This window comes from Dermacentor silvarum, chromosome 11, assembly GCF_013339745.2.
Source record: "Dermacentor silvarum isolate Dsil-2018 chromosome 11, BIME_Dsil_1.4, whole genome shotgun sequence".
Taxonomy (NCBI): Eukaryota; Metazoa; Arthropoda; class Arachnida; order Ixodida; family Ixodidae; genus Dermacentor; species Dermacentor silvarum.
Genome location: NC_051164.1, coordinates 66,473,820 through 66,498,280, shown reverse-complemented (window position 1 = coordinate 66,498,280; position 24,461 = coordinate 66,473,820). Strand labels below are relative to the sequence as shown.

At 52.3% G+C, this 24,461-nt stretch overlaps 1 protein-coding gene across 4 annotated transcripts in view; it reads left to right on the top strand.

Annotated features, from left to right (window-relative positions):
- Window positions 1-24,461, top strand: part of LOC119432634 (adhesion G protein-coupled receptor L1-like) — a 313,279-nt gene that overhangs the window by 99,685 nt on the left and 189,133 nt on the right. For all 4 annotated transcript variants that reach the window (XM_049659268.1, XM_049659266.1, XM_049659267.1 and 1 more), the window contains exons 3-4: window positions 3,199-3,254; window positions 21,474-21,578. In XM_049659268.1, coding sequence (XP_049515225.1) covers window positions 3,199-3,254; window positions 21,474-21,578 — 161 coding nt within the window. The remainder of the gene's footprint in view (window positions 1-3,198; window positions 3,255-21,473; window positions 21,579-24,461) is intronic.

Below are 24,461 nucleotides of genomic sequence, written 5' to 3'. Positions count from 1 at the left end.
AGTATATAAGAACAAGAAACGTGAACCTGGCTGTCGCGGTAGCTTGCATTCCGACTTACTCGAGCAGCTCCTCCCCCGTGCGTTTTGTCTGCTTGGGCGGCAGCAAAGAGCCGGCGTGTAATTTCAGGCGCGGTTTTCGGACCCTTTCCGTCCTGCTCCGCATACACATAACCCCAAAGTGATAGCGCACTTCCCTGCGGGCGCGGCTTTGTGCCGTGCAAGGCGGACAAGAACAACGGCCTGGCTTTGTTCCTTATGTCGGCCGATATCGACTGCTCTCTCTCCCCCCTCGGGCGACCCATTGTTGTTGGCGGAGCGGCATCTTCGGTTTCCTCGGCATCGCCGCCCGCGTGCCATGCCGGGGTGCCGGAATGCACCTCGTCGCGGTGTAGTATAGAGAGCTTGTCGGCAAATCTGTTAGCGCTTGCGGGATACCGGATTGCGGGAGAGGCGCGCCTAGCAACAACGCTGGTGGCGACCTCTCCTGGTCAGGCAGTGTATAACCAGATAGAGGGTTTGACGAAAACTCTTCCCGTGGGGGAAAAAGGACCATGGCACAGAATGCACGCGCCACGAAAAATGCGGCAGCCGAAGCGCTGTTTGTTTCCTTTGAAATCTTATTTCCGCGGTGGATATCCGTTATTATGTGCCAGTGTCTAACCAGAGAGCGCCTGAAACTAACACTGCAGTGACTCGCGTATTCTACTTAATCTGGTGGTGTAAAGCGTTGGTAGGAGTATAACCGGTCACGTGTTGTACTGTTATAATTTTCCTACGACGATAAGAAAATAATTTTCGAACGCTTTCTAGTTGAACGAGCTGTCAGGAGATGCGCTAAGCTGCTGTTGTCTACGGCCTGTGGTAGATAGATATCCCCATCCCCATAAGGTGGGAAGTTGGGCGAGTTGGTGATTAATTATCACACCGTAATTGGTGTCGCTTAACGTCTATCAGCGAGTGCCGTGCATTCTTGTGTGTCCTGGTCATTGCGCTGCTTCACCAATACGGTATGACGACAGACACCGTAAGTCGTAGTTTGCCGATAAACTAAGCTCTCCAATGCGGCTGCAGCGAGGAGGCGGGGCACCCGCAAGCACGCAGCGCTACGACGCGCAGGCACCCAAGTCGCCGGTTGACGCCATGGGAGTTGTGACGCAGCGACACGAGAAGTATTTGCGGAGGAGAACGACAGCGAACTGCAGCGGCCGATAGCCGTGTGTACGCGCGCATCGGCCGCTACGTTATAACGACAGTGGACGGGGCTGAAAGGAACGCGCGATGAACGAGAGAACGGAAAGCAAGAGCTGCAACAGCGGGCACCGAAAGAAAAGAGAGGCAGCAATAAACGCGATAAATATTGACGCAGACGCGATATCGTAAGCGTTACAGGCACAGGGAATCCGGACACAAAGGAGTGGGGAACACCAGGGATGCGGCAGTGGGGCTTTGGGGGGTGGCATTCTTTCGTTTCCTTCGCGCTGGGTCGGGGGAGGGAGGCGGGCAATCCCGCTATCTCGCGCTCTACGCCGACGCGTGAGGCGGCCGAAGCATTGTCGTGTCGCGGAGGAAGCGCGGGCTTTCGCGCAAACAAAGCGCCGCGCATCCCTGAGGCGGCCGATTGACAAATCGACGTCTCCCAGGGGTGCCTCTGTCTCGCTGCTGCTGCTGCTAGCTTCTCCCGCGAGCGGCGTGCTCGTCTGGCTCGCGCTATTCTTTGGCTGGATATACCGACGCGGTCGAGAGTCTGACGTGCACGTCGTCCGGACAGTGTCTGAGCCACTATTAGCGAATATCAGTAGCCAGAACTGAAGCACTTAACTGTGTAGGCGCTGCCACTGTGCTTGCTTTTTCGGGTCTCTACAACGCGGCGTCCTCCAACGCCTGCACCTTTATCCGCGAAGAACAGCAGTGCGTGCTCGCTCCAAACGATGCCTCGCTTTTTCTCTCTGGCGCAAAGATCAATAGTAATTTATTTCAGCCCCGTTCTCTTAAACCACGTGACCGTGTCCTCAAAGGGGATAAAAGACCAGCGCAAAAGAACGACGACACAAAGCGCGAGACTTGCGGCACTCGCGCACTGCCCCGGCGTATGTACGACCTGAGTGGCGCGGCTGCGCGAACGCCGGAACCTGGTTGTCTCAACTCGACCGCGACTTTCGGAGCACCGTCCAAGTTCGCCGTACTAATAAGGAACATTTTCGCCGAGCATTGTGTACAGTAGAGCTTCCCTTTGAATATAGACCTCACACCAGGCAACACAGAGAAGCGCGCCAATGCAAAGAGGATCAGATGTTTAGTATCCAAGGCTGGTCGGTGTTTTAATTCACTGCGGGTGTTCGTGGCTCATGTTATTACCATCCTGCTTGCATATTTTCCTGGTGTCTTTTTCTCGGTATTTTCATGGAGGCACGACCTTCATCGAGTTTGTGCACTACAGTCGTGATACAGTCGCCCGGCCTGTCAAAGCGTCCACTGTTCGATATCGTGCAAGGTCTTCGTGATTGTTGCAAACTGTACGTACCTCCCAAGCGCGGCGGTTCGAAAGCTAAGCGCTAAATAATTTCGCGAACTAAGCGGCCAGGTGAAGCGGATGTAGGTAACTACTTATGTGCTCCGATTTCGGCAAGAAATTTGCAATTCGTTGCCAACATGCATGCAAATACAATCGGCCATGACATTTACGGATTTTCAGGAAACCTGCGATCCCGCCAAACCTGCACACTAGCCCCGATTTCGAAGTAGTAGTCTTTCCGACCTACACCGTGATCGATCAAATTAGAAGCGCCACGCTTTAACTTAGCAGAAATTCTTAGATATTGTGGCGCCCGTGTCCCGCAAACCTTTTCTTTTCTTTATTGATACGATATAAGGAGATGTTGACGCACAATTAAGGCGCCGGCTACTCCTTAGCTCTTGAATGGGTCTAACCTACAACATACAGGGTTCGTGATTACATGTCGAACAACCTTCTCATACAAGCACTAGAACATAAAAAAAATGCTTACCAAGCAACGTTTTCACAGTAAACTAAGAATACGTACGTCGTACATTCAATAAAGAAGTTAAGTAACTCCACGGCACTGCAGAAGAAAGTCTCAAAAATACAAATAATGCTGTCGCAACCCTCTGTGGCCGACTGTGCGTGCGTATGGTTTTGTTCACTTTGTTCTTCTATAACGTGCATCCCCTTCTTTGCAGAACACGACATGGTCACGCCCCCTGCTCCCTAGGACAGCCGCAGTTTGTCTCTACCGGTGAGTGTCAACTCCACGGCGACGGTTTGAAGTCTGGGGTGGCATGAGAGCGTAGCCCTGAAGTGAGTGAGGAGAAGAAAGAAGGATGTGGCCCCCTCTTCCAAACAGGCCTCTCTCTGTTCACTCGGGCTGCCACAAAAATTGTCGTTTTATTTTCAAGGGCTCCACGAAAGTTCGTCTGGTCAGGTAATGCACGATGAATTTGTGGTGAGAGTGAAAAACACAGATACGTTTCGGAGCCCTTACGGGTTCCTTGATCGCTTTAGCGCGCACAAGGGTCGTTTATCGTTTTTATGCCAAGGTATGACCCGTTAAATACGTCATACACTATGCATATACGTGCAGCTTGCAACGCACTGCTGACGTGCTCAACCCATTCACACGTGATTCTGAATGTCTTATAGTTTTGCTATTCCTGAAAGGCTCACTTTCGGGAGGCAATAAATTCATAGATATAAGTAGCACGATCCAACGTCCGACGCCAGCCTGCGTCTGTACATGTGCTGAACGACGAACACTTCGAACACGTGCAGCAAAACCGCTTAAGTTTTCAGACCAGGGAGCTCGCGAGAAAGTTTCTTCAAGACTGCGTGCCTCAGCATGGAATTCAAATGCGCGACGCGGTAATCGTGGAAGTATTGATATGTTTTTCAGACTCTCCGGTGAATGCATTTGCTGCCACGGAATCTGCTCGGATTCCGTGCTCCAAAAACTTCGGGGGCATAGCCCAACTGGGTACAAGGCCATTATGAAATACAACGGATCGCAACGCTTCATCCGACGTTCCTTCGATTTTCTTTTGAACTTATACAGACGGAGTGCCTAAGTCCAGGTTGCGTCTGAAACATTACGGCTACCACGTAGCTGCGTATAGTTGAAGAGCCCGTGAGAGCGAGGGATGGGCTCGAGATGAGAGAGATGCAAGAGAGGAAAGAGCAGGGCGGTTAACCAGACGCACGTCCGGGTTGATTAAAGAGACGAGAAGAGAGAACGAAGACAAGAGCACTAATTGCGTGTACACGCGAAGTGGCGTCGCAGAGACTGCGGTCGCAGAGACTTGTCGGCGTGACGTTTTGCAAGGAATGTTCTCGTAGCTTTCTGCGCCAGCAACGCGAACGGCCACGGTTCGAGCGACGATGTCTACTGGAGGCACGCAAGAACTGGATGCAGGTCGTCGAGTAGGGCGCTTTGAGCGGACGACGTCTGCAGCCTTATTAAACAGCACGCGAAGAGCATCAGCCACTGGCTGTAGCACGATGACGACCTACTGGTCTTGCTTTGGCAATTTCTCGGGAGCGGCTCGAGATGAAACGAGCGGAAAACACTGCGATACCGCAAAGTTCATTTCCGCAGAGCACCGTTCGTTTCACTGGCACTCGCTTACGGTTCGGCATCTTTGGAACAGGAATTGCGGCGAGCTTCAATGAAAGGAGCCGCTTTTCCGGGTATACGATAAGCCGCGCGATCGAGGAAGAGAGAAAAAAAGCAAACGCTTCGTTCGGCTGGCGCTGTGAGAGAAGCCAAGCGATGCAGCGCGTGAGTCGCCTGGCGCGTCAGATTACGTCCGAGCGGATTATCGCCCCCCATCGCGCCTTCTCCCATTATCGCGCATGACGGCCCCGTGGCAAGTTCGTTGCCCGCTCTTGCCTCTTTGCTTCCGCGCATCCGATAGGTTCGCGCGTTCTCACGTGCACATGTAACGGGTCGTCTGCTCTTCGCAAATCGAATTAAAGCGACGGCTCGTGCCCGACGGTGGTGCGGGCGCGCGTGCCAGCGAAAAAGAAAAGCGAAACACGAGCAAGCAGCTACGAAAAGCAAGCGCCGAGGGGTGCGCAAGTGGTTGGCCGAGATTGCGGGCGTTGATTTAGCGGCCTTGTGAGCGTTAACACTCGCCAGAGCAGGGCACGGTGACGTGTAACCCGAGCAGAAGAGCGCCGCCTGATAGCGGCCGTCGTCTGCTGCACGACGCCACACACACAGCGCGTCGTCGTCTGCGATCGCGACGCGGATTGTTTTCTGTTTGTTCGCGTGGCGGATGTTTTGTCATCGCGCAACGAGATATGCCCCGCGAGAGGGCACATGGGGCAATGGGAAAAACCGCCTGTTCCTATGGCTGTGGACCACGTTAGCTGGGTCGAAGCCATCCGCGATTAAAAATGCGATTCAAGATGGCCACTATTTGGCATGGGCATCATTTTAAAGCAAGCTGTTCCAACGTACGAATTACTTATTCTGGTGTGTTGCAACCGATAATTGACGTGCACCCTATGTTTTCCAGCCTTACGGCAACATCGGAGTGGAGAATGATCCGCGTATTTGTGTCGTCTACTTCTGACAAGATATGCCATTGTTTGTCCGTGAGATAGCTGTTACTTGAAACGTCCGCCATCAAAGCCTGCAGGAAATAAATCAGCTTTTAATTCGTTACCATTAGGAGTGTCAGAGCAAGAAAGCGTATGTATATATCAATTGACCGGCATCCCATGCATGCAGACTTGCCAACTCACTCGAGACACGTCCGGCCTCTTCGAGCGAAGTACAAATGATGGTGTGTTGCTCCTGACCACCGTCAGTTGGACTTCGCTCGAAGAGGCCGGACACGTGTCGAGTGAATCCTCGAACAACACTTCGCAATGCGATGAACGTGGTCTAAATTATGAATGTGCGACCTCAAGAGGTGCACGTAATAATGACAACGCATTTCTCTCGCGTTGACCGCTAAATCGCTTACGGGATTTTTGTTCTCCTTATTATTATTGTAACTGCTAAGGTGGCAGTGATCGAGCAGCGGCATTAAAGGTCCATCGCGAAGAGCTCATCCTCTGGTCGAGATGGTCGGGCCAACGCACGAGCAGGAGCGGGTCGCGTTCCGAGCCGTGGCTCAAAAAGCGCGCCGCAGACGCCCTGCAGGCGTCCCCGGGGGCCGATCAAGGCGACCGCAACTGGTGCGGTCAGGGGATGCAGGCAGCCATCGATCGGAACACCTGCGCCGTTGCCGCGTGTACGACGTCTCCCCACAGGGCGACACCTGGGGACGCTCCCGCATCTCTCACGCCGGATGCCGCCTCGATTCCGTCTCGTTGAGTTCACTCGCTGGACTGTTCCATGCGAGAATTGCCGAACGACGGATGCCCTCGCCTCAGGGTCCTCGCGAGCTAATTCAGATGTTCCTCGCAGGTATCGTGCCTCCTGTATATTCCCTCGGAGGATGTATAGTGCAAATGAAAAGACTGTAACAACATCGCTTCACAGTAGACTGTGGCTGCGTTTTCGACGTGGCTGTCACTTATATAGATCAACATGGAAGTGTCATAAGTTGGGCTCAGCCAACCCGAGTCGACAGGCCTCGTGGACCACGTAACCGCATGCTTGTCTTGCGTGCGAACGGATAATGCAACCTATGGAAATTCCGATATTCAAGTTATATCTGAACACAGGGAACATTGTTTCCGATTATTTGGGTCGTGCTTTGCAGATATATTTCCCCTGGTCTTGCGGAGCGACCAATCCTATCGATGAGGTAGGCACGGCTCTCGCGCGAGCCAATGACTAAGGGAAGAAATAATGAATAAATAAGAAGAATCGTCGCAGAAATTAAAGAAATAGTAGTTACTGAAAAGCAACTGTGACTGCAGCTTGTTTCATTAGTTTCACTCGTGAGTGTAAAGCTGCAGTCGCTTGCCTAGCTGGCGTGTACTTCGAGCAGCTAGCCAGCGCATCGTTCTTTGTTGCGAATAATTTGCAAGTGTAAGCAGCCGTGCGTAAGCGTGCACCGTCGAAACCTTGTAAAACTTTGGCCGCTGTTGCCGTGGGGGCGTAGAAATCATCCGGAAGTGAGCATCTGGGCATCACTTGCGTGGCCGCATGCGTGGCCGTATAAGCACGGTGGCGTAAGAATGCAGCGATCACGTGAACAGACGTGTCCGGCGCTGATTGACAGGCACAGCAGCGCTCAGTGTCAAATAGGAGATAGTGAAGAACGTTGCCTGCCGTGACATGAGTACGAATTACCATGACCTGGGAGAGCAACATTGACACGGTATTTTCCAGGGCTACTTAGCGCAGGGTCGGCCAGCGTTGCAGAGCGACGACAGTGTTCTCGTACCATGTCTGTCCTCCTTCTGTAACATCCGAACCTGTCGAGAGAGAGAGAGAAAGCACTTTATTTGCACCCGTCAGAGAGTATGGGTGATCGGGAGATTTCCTGTCACTGGCATCTTTCTTACAATCTATTTACGATCATTGTCACTTATCGAAGCTTGTCTCTTCTTTGACTTTCTCTCTATTAGAGGCAATTTTCCTGGTCTGTATGTTCCATTGGTGAATGTTACTGCTTTTCACGTTGCCCTTTTTGGTGTAATTATTTTATTATTACGTTTATTTGGTACTGCCCAGTTGATGTCCCATTCCCTGTAGTCGTTTTATACCTGCCATATTTGAGGGCCCACGTAAACACCAAAAGAGTGCCGTAAAAAAGAGAGCCCAGGCGATGTCAGTGGAACACAATGTAGAAGTAGAAAAAAAAGAGAGAGAAAAAAGACAGGAGCCACGTACAGATGTTACTGTGTGACAGTTGAAATAAAATGTGCAACGCCAGCAAACGAGGTGATAAACTTTTACGGCAGCGAGACACGAATACTGCGAAGAGACGACGGAGCGCTTAAAACTGGGCAGAAAGGCACCGTGGTTTTTCTCGAGGGATCGCTTAGCGCGGTGTTCATCTCGGTGTGCTTGCATTCGTCGGTTTGTTCTCTGGCAGCGTTTCTCTTGCTTCCCCGATCGGTGTCGGTGTGTGCCGGAGACACCTTGACACTTCGGAAACGGTGGCCTCCTCCCGTCTTTCCCCTCGCGGCGCCACCCCCTCCGTGTTTTCGGGTCGACTCCGAGGCGTTCACTCGAAGGCGCGGAACACACACGACGGTGAAAAATCGGTGCCTGCAGTTTATTTCCAGTCTCTTTTCTCACAAGCGATCACACTTACCCTCGGGGACCACTGTCGGGACTTGGCTGTTCGTTTTCGCTTCCCTCTGTTGACTTTTCTGCAGTAGGTTTAGCGTCTCGTAGTTGTGGAGGTGACACGCACAAGCACGCTTTACCTTTTTCGCATGTTCTCAACTTCATCTGCATACGTGTGTGTGTGTGTGTGTGTGTGTGTGTGTGTGTGTGTGTGTGTGTGTGTGTGTGTGTGTGTGTGTGTGTGTGTGTGTGTGTGCGTGCGTGCGTGCGTGCGTGCGTGCGTGCGTGTGTGATTTCTGAACTTTATTTTAGATTTCAATTGAAGACAACAGAGAATAAGTTGCAGAAAAGTGTGGGGTGGTTGACAGGTTTATAGTGGACTTACTATGTATTAAGGGCAATGATCGCGGCGCGAAGAACCTTGCTCGCTGCAATTGCAGAATTTGTGATGCTTCTTGCAACTCCACTGCACAGAAACGACCCAGAAAAGGGACGCCTGCACAATAACCCGGAATGCGTAGTGTAGTGCGCTCTACCCTTGTGTATGTTTCGTAGTTGAAAGACGTTATAACAGGCGTCAGTCACCGTCTCGCTGTGACACTCTTGTTACCAACATTCCTGTAACGCTGTGACGTCCTTTGCCAGCATTTGCTGCTCTTTGAGCGACTGATGTTGGCTATAAAAGGGCATATTCTCGTCTGCGTAGTGGGATATTATAAGTTCACTTTATCAAGAGTCGCTGGATCCCACGCATATCCACCGAGAAAGGGCAAAGAGAGCTTCGCTTTAAAGAAATAATAATGCCGAGGGAGAGAGAGAACATTTATATCGAGAATCAGCGTGAACGAGTTCTTTTTTCTTCGTCCAGGGTGGGCTGCTTCCTTATTCCAGAAAGGCCACTTCCCATATACCTGTGCCGCTACTGCGGTGTGCCGGAGAGCCTCTCCGCCACATGGTGGGTGGTGGAGGGTCCGTGTCGTCCAGCACCCAACGACTACGGCCGTGGAAGCATAATAGAGAGTTTTAGATTAGGGGGACGCAAGCGTAGGGGCCCGCTAGCGCTTGGGGCCGCGGTACTGCGCACGCGCAGACCGGTCTGCGCGTGCGCAGTACCGCGGCCCCAAGCGCTAGCGGGCCCCTACGCTTGCGTCCTCCCTAATCTAAAACTCTCTAATTTTGAATTGGCCCCACGCACCCTCGCACTAAGTTGGTGCGGCGATCGCGCCTGGTCACGCGAGCGTAGGCCATAAGCTGAGCAAACGCTTCACGGCCCCAGAGTGCGGTGACCGGGCAGCGATGGTGCATCAGCTGCGCGACTGATCGCCCGCCCATGCAGAACGAGGCAGGCGCATTACACTCACACCGCATCGACCGGCTCTTTTTACTAATACGTAAATCAACGCAGGTAGGGCGCCGTTGCAACTTAGGGCGGAGGGCCCAATAATTTCTCTTTAATGCAGCCGTTAAGTTGGAGCGATTTATTGCGACGTATCGCATGTCGAAGAGGAAAGAAGAGAGCGGTGTGGATGAGAGAGCAAACTGGCGAAAGCCGATATTTTAGTTAAATGACATTGAGAGGGAAAAATTGAGCTTGGCAGGCCATGTAATGCGTATAGGATGTATAACCGGTGATCCATTAGAGTTACACAATGGATACCAAGACAAGGGAAGCGCATGCCAAGGACGACAGGGAATGAGGCGGTGTGAAGTAAGGAAGTTTGCAGGCTCAACTCCAGGCGATTGGGGATCGCCGGGAAAGCCCTTCGTCCTGCAGTGGACGTAAAGATAGGTTGATCGGGAGGCATAATGACATCAAATGCAAATCGACTGCGTTAGCTCTGCGTTGGAATGGTACAGCGGCTTGTGAACGAACAGAGGTGGTGCCGCGCGGCGCCTATCTGTTGAGAATGAGTGTCCGACACATACAAACTAAACACACGCATTGTCGATAAGCGAACGACGTGGATAGATGTCGTGGCGCGTGCGACCACGTGTTCGGCCGCACTTACCATTCTACGTGGCCACCCACTTACATCTGCGTCCTACGGGAGCCCTCCGATTTGTTGCGCATTCTCGCTTTATATGCGCTGTACGGCCGTCTCTGTATAGAATTACACCATGCGGATGGCTAAGTCTGGGCGACATGCTGTGACGCGCATTTAATCTTGTCTCTGTTTCCATTTGCGACTCTTAATCTCGGCGGACGTCTGTCGCTGATCTCACCGGCAACCCTTTTATCCCGCGTACCCTACCGCGAAACGTGACGCGTTGAGAACGTAAATCAGGACCGCTCGGGGAGCGCCCGATGGCTCCGAACGCTATCCGCGACCATCGGACTCCTAAATCAGCGGGCCTGGCACTATATAGCGGGGACACTGCGAACCTTCGCCGCAGTCGATCTGCTGGCGACCGCTTAAGCCGCCAAAGGGTTGCCTATTACTTTCGCCGGCTCCTTGCCGACTGGCACGCCATTTCTGGATAATAGCTGCGACATTAAGGGGTGGCCCGAGAGCGTTTACGCCGTAGCCGGTTCGCGCAGTGTCGCCAGCCTCAGACAGGTGGTTGTGCCGGTGTAAATCGACGTCCGCCATCCTTATAGACAACCGTCATGATTGTAAACAAATTAAAAAAGAAAGAGAGAGAGAGAGAAAAAAAACATACGACGTCGCTAGCGCGCAGATGCATGGGCAGAGTACAAAAGAAACTCTTTTTGGCATTTCTCGTCGAGCCACTACAATTCCTGGCCGTAATAATATGTGGCTGCATGTACAGAGGATGTACTGGGCATGTACTGGGCAGAAAGAGTCAAGACAAGTTCTCAGTATGCGTGCTCACTCACAAGGGTTCATCTTTCACTCAGTCACACGGTTTGATTTGTAGAGTCTTGTGAACTCTATACTTACATGGAGTGTTTGCTTTTAGGACTACTTCAACAATGAGATTCGTGTGTGCGCCTATAAAAGTGTTTTTATTGCACAGCGGACATGAACTTCTGTTACTTATAGTACCAGAGCATATGGGTCGCTTCTGGACTCGATACGTTGTTGACATTTAGATTCTCTTTTTTTTTTCTTATTATATTAGAGACTTGGCATGTTTGTGTGTTTATATGTCATGCGCGTGCGTGTTATATTTAAAAGGGGGTTGCCACAATTTCCTCACTATTTCTTTGGATAGCCGGCGGTAATCTACGTGCATATCTATTTATCGGTCTTTAAGAAACAGCAGCATCAATCAGTTACAATTAGTCCGTGTTTCGGTGTGAGGGAGGCTCAGCAGCTTTAATGTTGCTCAAGGGAAGCCACGGGTCAGCGAACGCCAACGATGATTGAAGCGGTGCTTCACGAACGAGAATGAGTGCGTGCGCGTTCTGGGCGCGAAGAGCGTAACCGTGCCAATTTGTGCGCTATTTTATGCTAATGCTTCGCCTCGCGTTCTCGCTTGACGCTCTTGACTGTGGACGCGGACCGGGAGAATGCCAGCCTGAATGAATATAAGCGCCGCTTCCGATTCACTTTCACATGGCCGAACATTGGAGATGCGGCTGTCGTCGGAGCGAATCTTTACAGCGATCTGTATTGTGTCATCTCGTGCGCGCCGCGCCTTCGGTCGCGTACGACGTCACCTCACCCGCCTCTGGGCTTGCCTTCCAAACCCGTTGCGAAATCCGTGCAGCTTGGAGGAGACTGCGAGTTCCGATCAGCGGGGCGTATACGATGCAGCAGGGGCCTGGTTTCGAGTGCGCCAGTGTGGGGTGTACGAAGCGCACACGCTCACGTGACGAGTCCTTAGTCACGCCGCGGGTATTGCGCTTTCGTCTGCTTCAGGACAGCAGACGACGCGGCCGCGGAAGGGATACACGAGCCGCCGCGTTGTACTCGAGCGCGGCTGCACGGTATTGCGGTATTATTGCGGGTGCCTGCAGCGCCGGGCCGCGCCGAGCCGTCACAGCCAGCAGGGATCGTCGTTGCGTGCACACCCTCCTGGCGGGGGGTTCGGCGACGCGATCTTGGGCGCCGCTGGCGCCGCGTTGAGCTGGTAATCCCCCCACACCGAGGATTATCGATGTGCGGGGCAGCGCAGGCTCGTCGATCGTGAAAGTCCTTAGCTGGCCGGCCTCCCCGCGGCGAGCGACAGCGCTCGCGAGCGCGCGTCGGCTCCGATCGGGTTCGGCCGAGCGGATCGGACGCGTATATTACGCGCCTGAGCCGCGCGCGCCGTGGGACGAGAATTTAGTGCGGCCCCTGGGCTTCGAGCACCGGGGCGTCTGCGGCGCGCCCGCCCCTTTGTGTATCGATTACACTGAGACCAAGCAGCGTATAGTGTATAGAGGGAGCGTCGTAACGACGTCTCAGCTTCGCAAGTTTTGCGGCTTATATCCCAGGTTCACTCGAAGCGCACGACGCGTGCAGTGACGCATGTATATGCCGCATCCGTAGTCGTGCGTGTGCATCATTCGTCGAGAATTCTTGGCGAGATTGGTGCGTTGACGGGTATTACACGCACGATAGCGTGGCGGAGAGTCTGTGCGCAGCACTCGCTGATTTATAGCTGTCTCTCGTCGTTCGACTTACGCAGGTTGAGGAACGAGCGAAGCCTTTCTGCTTACGAACGACGTACGTGAAATGCAAGCTTCTAATTTGCGGTATATTTACACGTTTAATCTTACCGCAATGCGGTAATGCGCTAACCAGTGCTAGACTCTAGTTGACAGCAAGAAAGCGGCATGACGGGCTCACTTCGAGGAGATGCGCAGTTTCTCCTAATACTGAAGGATTTTTTGCATGCTTTCCACTTGTGAGAATAACGCGCCCCAACTAGCCCGAACGAATGCGTTCACACCATCGCTGCTGCCTGTTTGCGTAGCTCGCTGGCGCTCGCCGGTGCGCTGGCATGTGTCACAGATCGAACGCGTGGCTTCCTTCTGTCCGCATGCCGAAACCAGCGCTGTCGCGTTTTGCGGTGAGCATGACCGCGTCGGGGGAGTGAAGGCGGCAAGTTACGCGCGAGTGTCACCTGCGCCTCCGTACAATCTCCGCTGAGAGCAGATCAGACTGAGTGAGCGCGTTCAGTAAATTCCACTTGCCATTAGGCACAGCGGGTTTGCAAGCAGCCACGGCTGGTATACCTCAAGAGTTGAGAGGCTGCGCCGCAACCAGGCGCTTCTGTCGCCGGGATGCAGAAGCAGCGCGCCTGTCTTGGTCTGAGGAAACTGCGTTTGCGGCAAGCATTGCAAAAGCATACACTATACGTGCATCGTCGACTGCTCCTGCGCCGTCATCACCCCCCTCCCGAAGTTGCGTAGAGCGGTGTTTACTGCATACACTTATGCTCGTACAACCACTGTGAACAATTCAGTACAACAAATAACCGAGATGAGCGAAAATGAAGAGCGATGAGAGGTCCTTTATTTTCTCTTCTTCGTTCAGTGTCTACGAGGCAGGGCCGGTGTTCACAAGTCAGTTGGCATGTTAGAACAGTTCGTAAGAAGAAATGCCTGATACTAAACGTACGATTAGCGCAATTGAATGGCTAATTACGGATGGCTCCTCCTTACGAGCGACAATCTTTGCGAATTCCCACTCGGATGTACGAGCACGTGGCACCCAGTGGAATGCGCGATTTGTCGGTCGCACTGCGCTCGTGTGGCAGCGCGCTGTCGCGGCGTCGTACGCGCGAACCGCGAGATGCGACCGAGCGGCCGTGGCCTCGCTCGACGCCCGCAACTCGCGCAACGCCGCCTGCCCCCGCCGCGGCTGCCGACGCTGGCGTCCTGCTTGTTCCCGATCTGCCACTCTCCTGCGGCCACTTGCGCATACGAACGCGAAGCAACGACGCGAAATCGCCGCGCGTTTCGGGGTTACGCCCGTCGGCAGCGCTGTCGTCCACGCCATGGTAGGGAGCCTACATTCAAGCGCGTTGCATGTAGGCTCCCTATACGCCATGGAGGACGCCTCGTGCCGCGCACGAGACTGCGAGCTGTTGCAATTGCGCAGCTAGAGAGAAACCGGCGTGTCGTTTCCATTGGCCGTGTGCCTGGCTCGGTGTGAGGAGGTGAAGCACCTTGGGGGCTGCACGTCGCGTCGGTGGATCAGACGCCCCGTGACTTGTTAAGTATGCATAGGCGTGTAGAAAACGCCGTACTACTGCGGAAGTTTGCGTTTACCCGAAGTGGCCGCTAGTTTTTTTTTTTTTTTATGCTTCATTCGTTGACACTGCTGAAATGTTTAATATTTTACCCGATTTCTTTGTGACGCAGCTGGAGTGCCTAAGCCTCACGTGCGCATTAGTAAATGATGTAAATTCAAGGAGCATGAGAGGCAAGCTCACTATATAAGACGTTCTGGCGGGCTAGTTGGTTCACTATATAGGATCCAGTATACTCAGGAAGTACTGGAAGACAAGCGCTGTTCGGACGGCGCAGACGTTCACTGTCGATCGTCTTTACTCACGAGCCTTTGAGCGACACTACACAGCCTCGCGAATGTCACAACCCTTGCATTTATGCTCCTGCAGCAACTCATGCTATGCTCGTACACCACTTGCGACCAGCCGCGGGTGTGTATAGTTGTTTGCGCCATAACGGCGTGTATTTGCGCTCAGCGTGCACGCGGAAGCCCGTCTGTTGTTAACCGAGCAGCTCGCATCAACCGCGCGCCCTTGTCGGCTTGATACGTTTCCATTTGCTCGGCCTCTCGTGATCAGTGGCGGCCCGAAATGAGTGCTTTGCCTCGCCTAATGACCCGAGCTATTGCGTGCCGGCGGCGGCCCGCTGCAGCTGACCTAAAAGGGCGTTGTTTTGGGCTTCTGCAGCACTACTCGACGGCCGAGACAGCTCTGGGCTTGGGCCGCCCGTAAGACGAGGGGAGAATTTCCTTCTCGCGTTGTTCTTGTTTATTTGGTGCGTGGGTGCGTAGACATGCGCTCGGATGGGCGATTACATCGAATGGGGGACAGCCTCGCTTTTGTTGCGTGATCGGGCGTGGCACAGTGGCTTAATTCTCTGCGTAGAGCGAAAATTTCGGTTGAGATGACGAGTGTTCGGTGCACTTAAGATACGATAGCCTGCTCATCGTTCTTCTTTTTCTTTCACTCTCTTGAATGCTTCGTCACTGAGGCGTGATCAGTAGCGAGAGAGGAATAGAGCGAAAGACAGGGAGGCCAGAAAGAAGTCAAGTTTGCTAAACTTGCTCGAGGGAAAAGAAAGATGAGTTGAGAGTCCCGCAAAATATGAGGTGGCACACGTCCCTATCACACTCCATCGCGCATGCCCGCAGACAGCAGGAAGCAAATTAGCTCTCTGTAAGGCCTTAATCGCATGCATGTATCCGTTGTCACCACTGTCAGTAATTTAATCGACCGACGTGGGAAACATATATTCTACGGGCTGTTACAGGAGTCACAACTATAGATGTACCTAACTGCTCGGCTCACAACCGTCGACTGGGCCTGTCGTTCCTGACGCCGCCGATGCGCGCGTAAGGGTTTTCACTAGAAGTTCATTTGATCGAAGGGCTTGAAACATGAAACATCTGGACAAACGGACTTGGTTGTTGGAAGTAAAGAAACTCAGGCTCAGGACTACTGCGATAACGCACTACTGTGTAATGTACGATAGGTGCGCACTCAGAATGACATCTCGAATTCCAGTCGACGAACGATATTGGGCAAACAGCGCTCGGTATAGGCTTCCTGCAGGGACCTCGCATGGGAAGTTCCTCACGGTGGGTTGAGCCTTAGGTGGGCGTCCCCGATTGCATGCCAGCACACTGCCAGAACGCAGTTCGCGGTTTGGGTACACGTGCACTTCGTTACTAAGCGATATCACGACGTCACTCCGCAACTGTACATAATCTCCGGATGCGCTGCCGCTGACGATGCGACGGTGCTTCTGCAGGCTCTAGCCTGGCAGTCAGTTCCGGCACTCGGCTCTCCTTTAGCTTAAATACTAAATCGTGCCGGCTTTGTCAACTATCCAGGTAAACTACGTCGATCTCTGGCAGGTCTCTCTGAAGCGAGCCCAGACGGAAATGCTTGGGGTGGGCGCGCTAACAGTTGGGTGCCAAACTCCGATGCCGGTGGCTCCTGCCAGTGGTCGCTAGCCGTCCAGCCACTGCAGCCGAGAGAGGCTGCTTCCGGAGGCGTTGTTCCGCTGCGCGACTTCCACGCGTGGCGCGCTTGTCTTGGCAGCATCGGTCGTTCCAGCCGCGTGCACGGAGTGCCAGTTGATCCGGCCTAATGGAGCCCGTGAACAGCTCGGGGATTACGTCGGATTTGCTGCCTCCGATCCGGCACTCGGCTGTTAGCGCACAGCCGACGGCTGCAGTGGATTTCGTGGCGGCGCCTTCGTCACGTACGCCGGTCCGTTTGGCGACTGCCGCGCAAAACGAGGCGACTAGTGGTAACGTATATCGGTCCTCTTTTCTCCACCTTGACACGCCTAGTTTCATTTCATTTAATAAACGTCGTGACGAATTCTAGTCGACGAACGATGGGGCAAACAGCGCTCGGTATGGCTTCGTGCAGCGACCTCGCATGGGAAGTTCCTCACGGTGGGACGGAAACGCAAAGGTTGTCGACATAGTATACTCAGGTGCCTCGAAGTGGCGTACGAAGTGCATGCTCGCTGGACAGAGTTACCGTATTTTCCGCACGCTTTGCCTTTGCACTCGCCACATCGGGACCCACAAATGATCTCTCTGAAAGCGGAGTCCGGAAGGTTCTTTATTGTTCCCGATGTTATTTTGTCGCACGAACTTCTCTCCCCGTTGCGTGCACTCTCGACATCGAATAATGCCCTGTGGGATTCGGTCTTCGGGTCGAATAGTCACTATTCCTGAAAGAGAATATTATTCTTTTTTAGAATACATTTTCAATATTACATAATGTTTACGGTGCGCAATCAAACACAAAGTTGGAGCAAGAGTACGATGAACTTCATCTCCGTGGGCATAACACTACAGGCATAGTACAGGTTGTAGTACGTCGCTCAGGGAGCCAGGCTTTACGGGCTACGCAGCGATCATTCGCACTATCCAAAACGTCCTGCGTATGTATACGAGAACAAACTGCCGATTTGTTCCCGGTGCTGCATTTGAACTTCGCATAAACAACACTTCAGAACGCGCAATGCAGGTGACAGAAAGTTGCTAACGTTTTGAATACTGCGATGCGAGAATGGTTTTATATCGAGGGTGAAAGCGTCTGTTCATCATTCGAAAACTATACGAAAAGCATTCGATATATATTCTGGCACTATTCGATTTGCATTCGATTGGGTCACAAGACATACCACTCGCACAACCCTACATTTTGGCTTGTGTCGAAGGTAGCGCACAGAGGGAGGATAATGGTGTTGGCCAAACCGCCCGCGGGCACGCGAGGCAAGAGAAAACACGCGCGTCGAGTCTATAGTTGTGTTCTCTTTCCGACCGGGCGGATGCTGCAGAAGTGGACATTGCGTTCGGCCGATCGTGTTTCCTCAGCTGCCACTGTCCCACGCCTGCATCCCTCGTTTGACGGTCGCCCGAAGGTCGACCCTGGCTCGGCTGACGCCAAGTGGGATGGAAAATAATTTATGTAAACGAGTGGAGAGGCGGCGCTGTGGTTTGTTCCGGAGAAGTGCGAACCATTGCGATGAAACCAGCGCGATATTTTTACGATTACTCTACAATAGTCAAGTAAGTGGCTCTCTTTATTTTACCGTTTGCTTCTGTGCTACGCGATTATTTTTTTTTCATGTTGTCATTTTTGATTGCGCGCTCGTCGGTGCCTGCTGCCGAGAAAACGATATCACACACATCATCAGTCGCCACAAGAACACGTATACATACAGACCTGGAGTGTACCATTGCTCGGAACGAGTGTCATGAGATAGGAAACGTTGCTTCATAGGGATTGCAACAACCGCGCTCGCTCACTGACCTCACTTGATTCGCTCATTCACCCACCCACTCATTGCGTTCACTCACTTTCTCCTTTCCCTCAGCCACTAGTGAAGCGAGCACTTACTCTGCTTAACCTCTCGCTCTTTCACGTCTCATTTTCTCTCACTCAAACTTGCCTTACCTGCCTGCTCCAGCTTCGTCACGCATGCGGACTGCTTGCTTATTTTGATCGGTGCCAACGCACGTCTTTTGGGAACGGCATTCGTCTAACATGTGTGCAGACACTGGTATACAGCGTGGATAGAACACATTGTCGCCTGCACTGCTGCCGTTTGTGTGGCCAAAGAGCATCAGCGCACTTGACACGCCGCCGGTGCGACCCCTCCACCACCAGCATGTTCAACGTGTAGAAGATACATCGTTAAAAACGGCGCTGCCGAGGTTCCCTTCCCGGCAGCCCGTTCGAGCGACAGGGTTTCGCGCACGGGCGCCGACGCGGCCATTCCCGACCGCTGTGATGGACGGCTCGGCTCGTTTTTCAATTTATCACCCGGCTACATGCTGGATTCCTTCTCTGACCTCACGTGACCCTCGGAAAAAAGTGCTCGCCTTCGTTCCTGGAGCTAGCCTCCTCCGGCGCTGTTCCCCGCGGCGATTTACGAGGCAGCGACGTTTCGGGTTTTCTTCTTCGTTCTCGCCGAGCTGGATCGCATATGCTTGTCGAAAGAGAAACGCCACGTGTTGTAGGACAAACTCCGGCAAAGGAAAACATGCTTCCCGACGCAAAGAGAAAAAGAAACTTTGCCATATCGCTCGCTCGACTATCAGGACGGAATTGCTTGTGTTTGTAAATTGTTCACGCTGTCTCCTTTTCGCAACAAGACGGCGCAAACGACCGACGCGAGTTACATCGGCTTCCAGTACGTTAAACGTTCTTCTTTACGACATGAAAAGGGGCTGGAAAGGCTTGCTGGGTTGACAGCCGCAGCCGCGGTATTTAATCGCAAAACGGATGTACTGGAAACGAACTCGTTTCGCCAGAGACGACATGCTGCTTTGTGGGACACGACAAAAAAGAGAGGTGGCTTGTTTTATGTACTTCGCCTGAGGCATATACTGAACTGCAGGCTTTCTTTTAGTGCCTTTATTGCTATTTAATTTGGAATACGCTAGCGCAAGACAGGGGTAATTGGAGATCGCAGGGAGAGGCCTTCGTCCTGTAGTGGACATAACAATATATATATATAGGCTGATGATGATGATGATTATGATGATGATGATTATGATTGCTATTTAGACTGTCGAAATGGTTGCGAAATGGTAGTTAGCAGGGCTTGTTGGGTACGACGACATGATGTGGCGAACAGTGCCAATACGGGACACAGGAAACAGACGACATGCGCTGGTGTCGTCTGTTCTTTTGCCCCGTTTTGGCGTGGTTTGCCATATTATAATTCCTTTTTAAATGTTGTATTCACTGGTATATCCCGCCGAGAAACCGTGGTCATTGGTAAAGCCAGCAGTTTACTGTTGGCATGTTTGTGTCCGATATGCGGCGTTGTCAACGCAAGTGCGAGTCCGTAAACGTGACTGACATCGACGGCGAACGCATTTTCTTCTTTCTGTTTGACAACTTAACAGCAATGGGAATGCGTCATCAGTGTTCATCCAAGTGGCTGCATCATGTTATGTGCTTTACTTAGGTGACTGTTTCATCGCTTTAGTGAGTCATTTGCCCTTATAACATTAAAATATTGGTATAGTGTCTATCGCCGGTCTTGCCATCATTAGTTAATGGCTCTGTTGAAGCGCAATCGACCAATGCCTTAACAAATACCCTGTGCCTTATGCTTTACTTCATCATCATCAGCCTATTTTTATGTCTACTGCACAACGAAGGCCTCTCCCAGCGATCTCCAATTACCCCTGTCTTGCGCTAGCTGATTCCAACTTGCGCCTGCAGATTTCCTAACTTCATCGGGGTACCCCACCTGGTTTTCTGCCGTCCTCGACTGCGCTTCCCTTCTCTTGGTATCCATTCTGTAACTCTAATGGTCCACCGGTTATCTACCCTACGCATTACATAGCCTGCAGCAGCTCCATTTCTTTCTCTTAATGTCAGCTAGGATATCGGCCATCCCCGTTTGCTCTCTGATCCATACCGCTCTCTTCCTGTCTCTTAACCTTAGGCCTAACAGGTTTCGTTCCATCGATCTTTGTGCGGTCCCTAATTTGTTCTCGAGCTTCTTTGTTAACCTCCAAGTTTCTGCCCCATACGTTAGCACCGGTAGAATGCAATGATTGTACAGTTTTCTTTTCAACGACAGTGGTAAGCTCCCAGTCAGGATTTGGCAAGGCCGGCCAGTCGTATGCACTCCAACCCATTTTTATTCTTCTGTAAATTTCCTTTTCGTGATCAGGGTCCCCTGTGAGTAATTGACCTAGATAAACGTACTCCTTTAAGGACACTAGAGGCTGACTGGCGAACCTGAATTCTTGTTCTCTTGCCCGGCTGTTGATCATTATCTTTGTCTTCTGCATATTAATCTTCAACCCCACTCATACACTTTCTCGGTTAAGGCCGTGTATCATTTGTTGTAATTCGTCCCCAGTGTTGCTGAACAGGATAACGTCATCTGCAAACAGAAGGTTGCTGAGATATTCGCCGTTGATCCTCACTCCTAAGCCTTCCCAGCCCATTGGCTTGAATACTTCTTCTAAGCATGCAGTGAACAGCATTGGAGGGACTGTGTCTCCTTGCCTGACCGCTTTCTTCGATAGGTAACTTTCTACTTTTCTTGTGGAGAACCAATGTAGCTGTGGAATCTTTGTAGATATTTCCCAAGATATTCTCGTATGCCTCCTGTACTCCTTGTTTACGCAATGCCTCTGTGACTGCTGCCATCTTTACTGAATCAAATGCCTTTTCATAATCTATAAAAGCCCTTTTCGCTGTTTACACTCACGGGACAGCTTCCGGTTTTGTTCACTGACGTAGGCCGCTAAATTTAGCCGGAAATAAAGGCAATGGCGAGTAGCCGGAGTGCGTTACAACAGAAGTGCGCATATTTTCAATACTTTTTCGCTTGTACAGGACCACAATTTTAGAGTCAGGTTTGCCGTAAGTTATACGAAAATTATAAGTATCAGTGCTGAGGCATTATGGGCCTTTCCTTAACAGAAAACGAAAAAAAAAAAAAAAGGTTCCGTGCAATGGAATAACTTAAACACTACTTGATCCGATGTAGTGGACTTATAAATCACGTGACCAGAAGTTTCGTGGTGCCTCACGGTCGCTGCTGTTGTCGTGCTTGGCACCATATGGACAGTGGCGTGTGTGGAAGAGAGCTGTGAACTGACGCCTTGTTCCCCGCAGGTGCCATGAGGCTGCGCAGCCGCACGGCGGCGCTCCTGCTGCTGGTGCTGGTGGTGGCGTGCATCGCCGCCTTCCTGCCGACGCCGGTTGCGGCACGACGAGGCGGTGAGTCTTCGCGAGACTTGTCAGCTGCCTGCATGGCGGCTTCCCCGCGCGACTGATCGTCGGTGGGCGCCCAAGGACGGGACGCGCCACGATCGCGGCTCCCCGTGATAATATTTATTGGGGTGATAACAATAATAACAAACCAGCAGAACCCCATGTCACGGTTACTGTCGACGTTATTGTGATTAGCATTGGAGCAATCTAGAGAGACACCGTATTGCCAACGCGTCATGTATAACTTATAAGTCGTGTATAGGCATCTGGGTTCCTCTCGCGCCTTTGATGATTCGTGTCGTGGCATTCGGGGCATGACATTGATGTCATACATGTCATAGCACGTCATTGATGTCATGTCAGGCAAATTGTGATATATGCAATTAAACATAGGCGCATTGAAACGACCACGACGGCATCACAACATCGAAGAGGCTAGATAGATAAATTGACAGATAGACTTCAAGTCCCCGAAATATTCAAAGAAAGCTGTTCGCAATAATAGTAACAGCAGCCAGGCTTTATTAATACAGAATGCTACAAGACTTATATTGACTGCCTGAATACAGGCGCAGCTGGCGGCCTCGGAAGCAGGCCTCAACTGCCGCAGAAAGCCTCTGTCCTTACTCGACTTTCCGCTTGCTCGCTGCCGCGAACTTGAAAGCGCATCAAGACCAAGTAGTACGCGAAGCATATATTTGATCGACAGAAGCAGTGACACACCCGATAGCGGGCTGCTGGTGTACGAGGATGAGCTACTCTATCTACTCCAGTGATGCCATGAATCAGTAACCGTGATAACGTTTCATCTTTCCATTTTTTTTCTCTTTCTTTAACACACACAGTTGCGCCTGGTGACACCAATCAGGTCTCTGTGTGCGTGTTCCTTTCTGCTCCCTCTGCCGCGCTGCTATTCTCCGTTCCGAGGCTTTCTCGGTTATACCTTGAATCTGGCAACGGCATGTCAATTTGCAGAAACATATCCGTGGCAGTGTGGCCCTGGCGTTCGCGTCGGCTGGCACACCCTGGTGCGCCCCCGCCGCGTGAATGGAGGCCTCAGCGCGCAAAGAATGCTTATATAGAGACGTCGCAGTACGAAGCAAGGAAATTTACCGACAAGTAGCGTGAAGGGATCGTGAGGGAAGCGCAACATCCCTTCTCCCTTGGGTCACCGGGATAACGCAACACGAAACCTGTAGGAGCGGCTTTGGGGAGAGAAGTATCGGGGTTGGCAGGGAACGCGGCCCGTATACCGGCCCCAAGCCGCGGCTGCCGATTTGACGGGCTGTCAGTCGGCGGGTCGCTTGGTCGCGTAACTCGAGACATCGCTCCCCAGGCCGCCGAACGACACTTTTGTCGGTCCCTGTTCTTTCCCCTTTTTCTTTCTTTTCTTTCTTTCTTTCCTCCTATAATTTCTTTGTTGCTGCCACTCGTGATTTTCTCTCGTTTCTGGCGGTCAACGCGACACTTTCACCCAAAAAAAGTGTGGCTTCCCTTGGCAATTTCCACGCTCTCGTGGGAAAACCGACCCTTGTGGAGGACGCTGTGAGTATAAAAACAATCATGGAATCGCAGGCAGGGTACCCGACTGCGTTGAGCCAACGCCATCCAGGGGGCGCTGGCTGAGCGTGCCCGTATATATAGCGGATAAAGTGAATGGGCCGTGATTCGAGAAACCGTGCCGCGCATTTCGTTCTGTTGGTTTCGGTGCCTGCTCGCCTTCCTGCGTTGCCGAGGTAACCGAGCACCCACCGCATCTTGAAGCGAACGGGTCACCGCCGCACCGCGCCTTTGAAAGTAGCTCGCTCGTAATCAGGCACCCTGTGACGATCGCGTGCAGTCGAACAGAAAACGTCACCACGGAATGAAGCATACTTAGGGGTTCAGTACAAGTATCCTTCTCCAATAAGTGTGGTTGGAGGCGATTTTGAGAACGAAGTAACATCTGTAACGAATTATTGGTCTTCCGCTGCACAGGTGGTAGTAGACTGTAATGTGCAGCGTGCAGGCTGTTTGTTTACATTTCCGAGGAGGGGCAAGGACGTTCGTGCTTAAACTTGAAAGCGTCTGTCCCGACACGTGGCTGTGACGACGTGAAGCGGGCCGTCCTTATAAGGAGTCATCCGGCGATGCGCTCAGCAATCCGGTGGCCTTCAGCGTCCCGTGTGCCACGGAAATTCTAACGCGGCCTGACTTTCAGTAAAAGCGCGAAGGAGAAATAATGTTAAAATAGAAAAGGAAAATAATAAACGGAGTGAAAGAGCAGAGCCGGCATCGGAGCAGTGCTCCGGCGTGGGACCCGCGTTTCACGCTCGGCGTCGATCACGGATCGGGTTTCGCTGTCGCGCGGTCGTCATAGCCAATCGGAGACATTCAGCGCCTCCTTCTCTGCTCTGTTTTCTTTGTGCTTCAAAGTCGTCTCGTGTGACGACTGTCGAGCTGCGAAAACGAGACGAGACGGGTGGTCGCTGTTCGGCGCTTTCCTCGCTTGTGTTTCTCGTTTTGAGCCTGGCGTGTTCTCGCGTTGCTGCCTGGAGGAGCCGCCGTGCGATGCGTGAGACCGACCTGCCTAGGGCGTCTACACTGCGCTCACCGACTTGTTCCGTGACCGAGGAATCGGTTCGTTACGAAAGGCGGAGAAGCGGGACGGATCTCTTCGCATTCTCGGTGAACGCCACCAGCGGAATGTGTCTCTTCAGTCGTCGTTAATTCCGGCGATTTACAGTGAACCATTGAATGCATGGAAGAAGTCAACTGCACACTGCGGGCAAGTGTTGGAAAATTGGTCGTCTGAGGCCCAGCCACCACTGTCAGTACAGTCTGCTGTACAGAGCCGGCTGTTGCCGCTGCCACCCGTTCGGACCTTAATGCGGTTCGATAAGCTCAGCG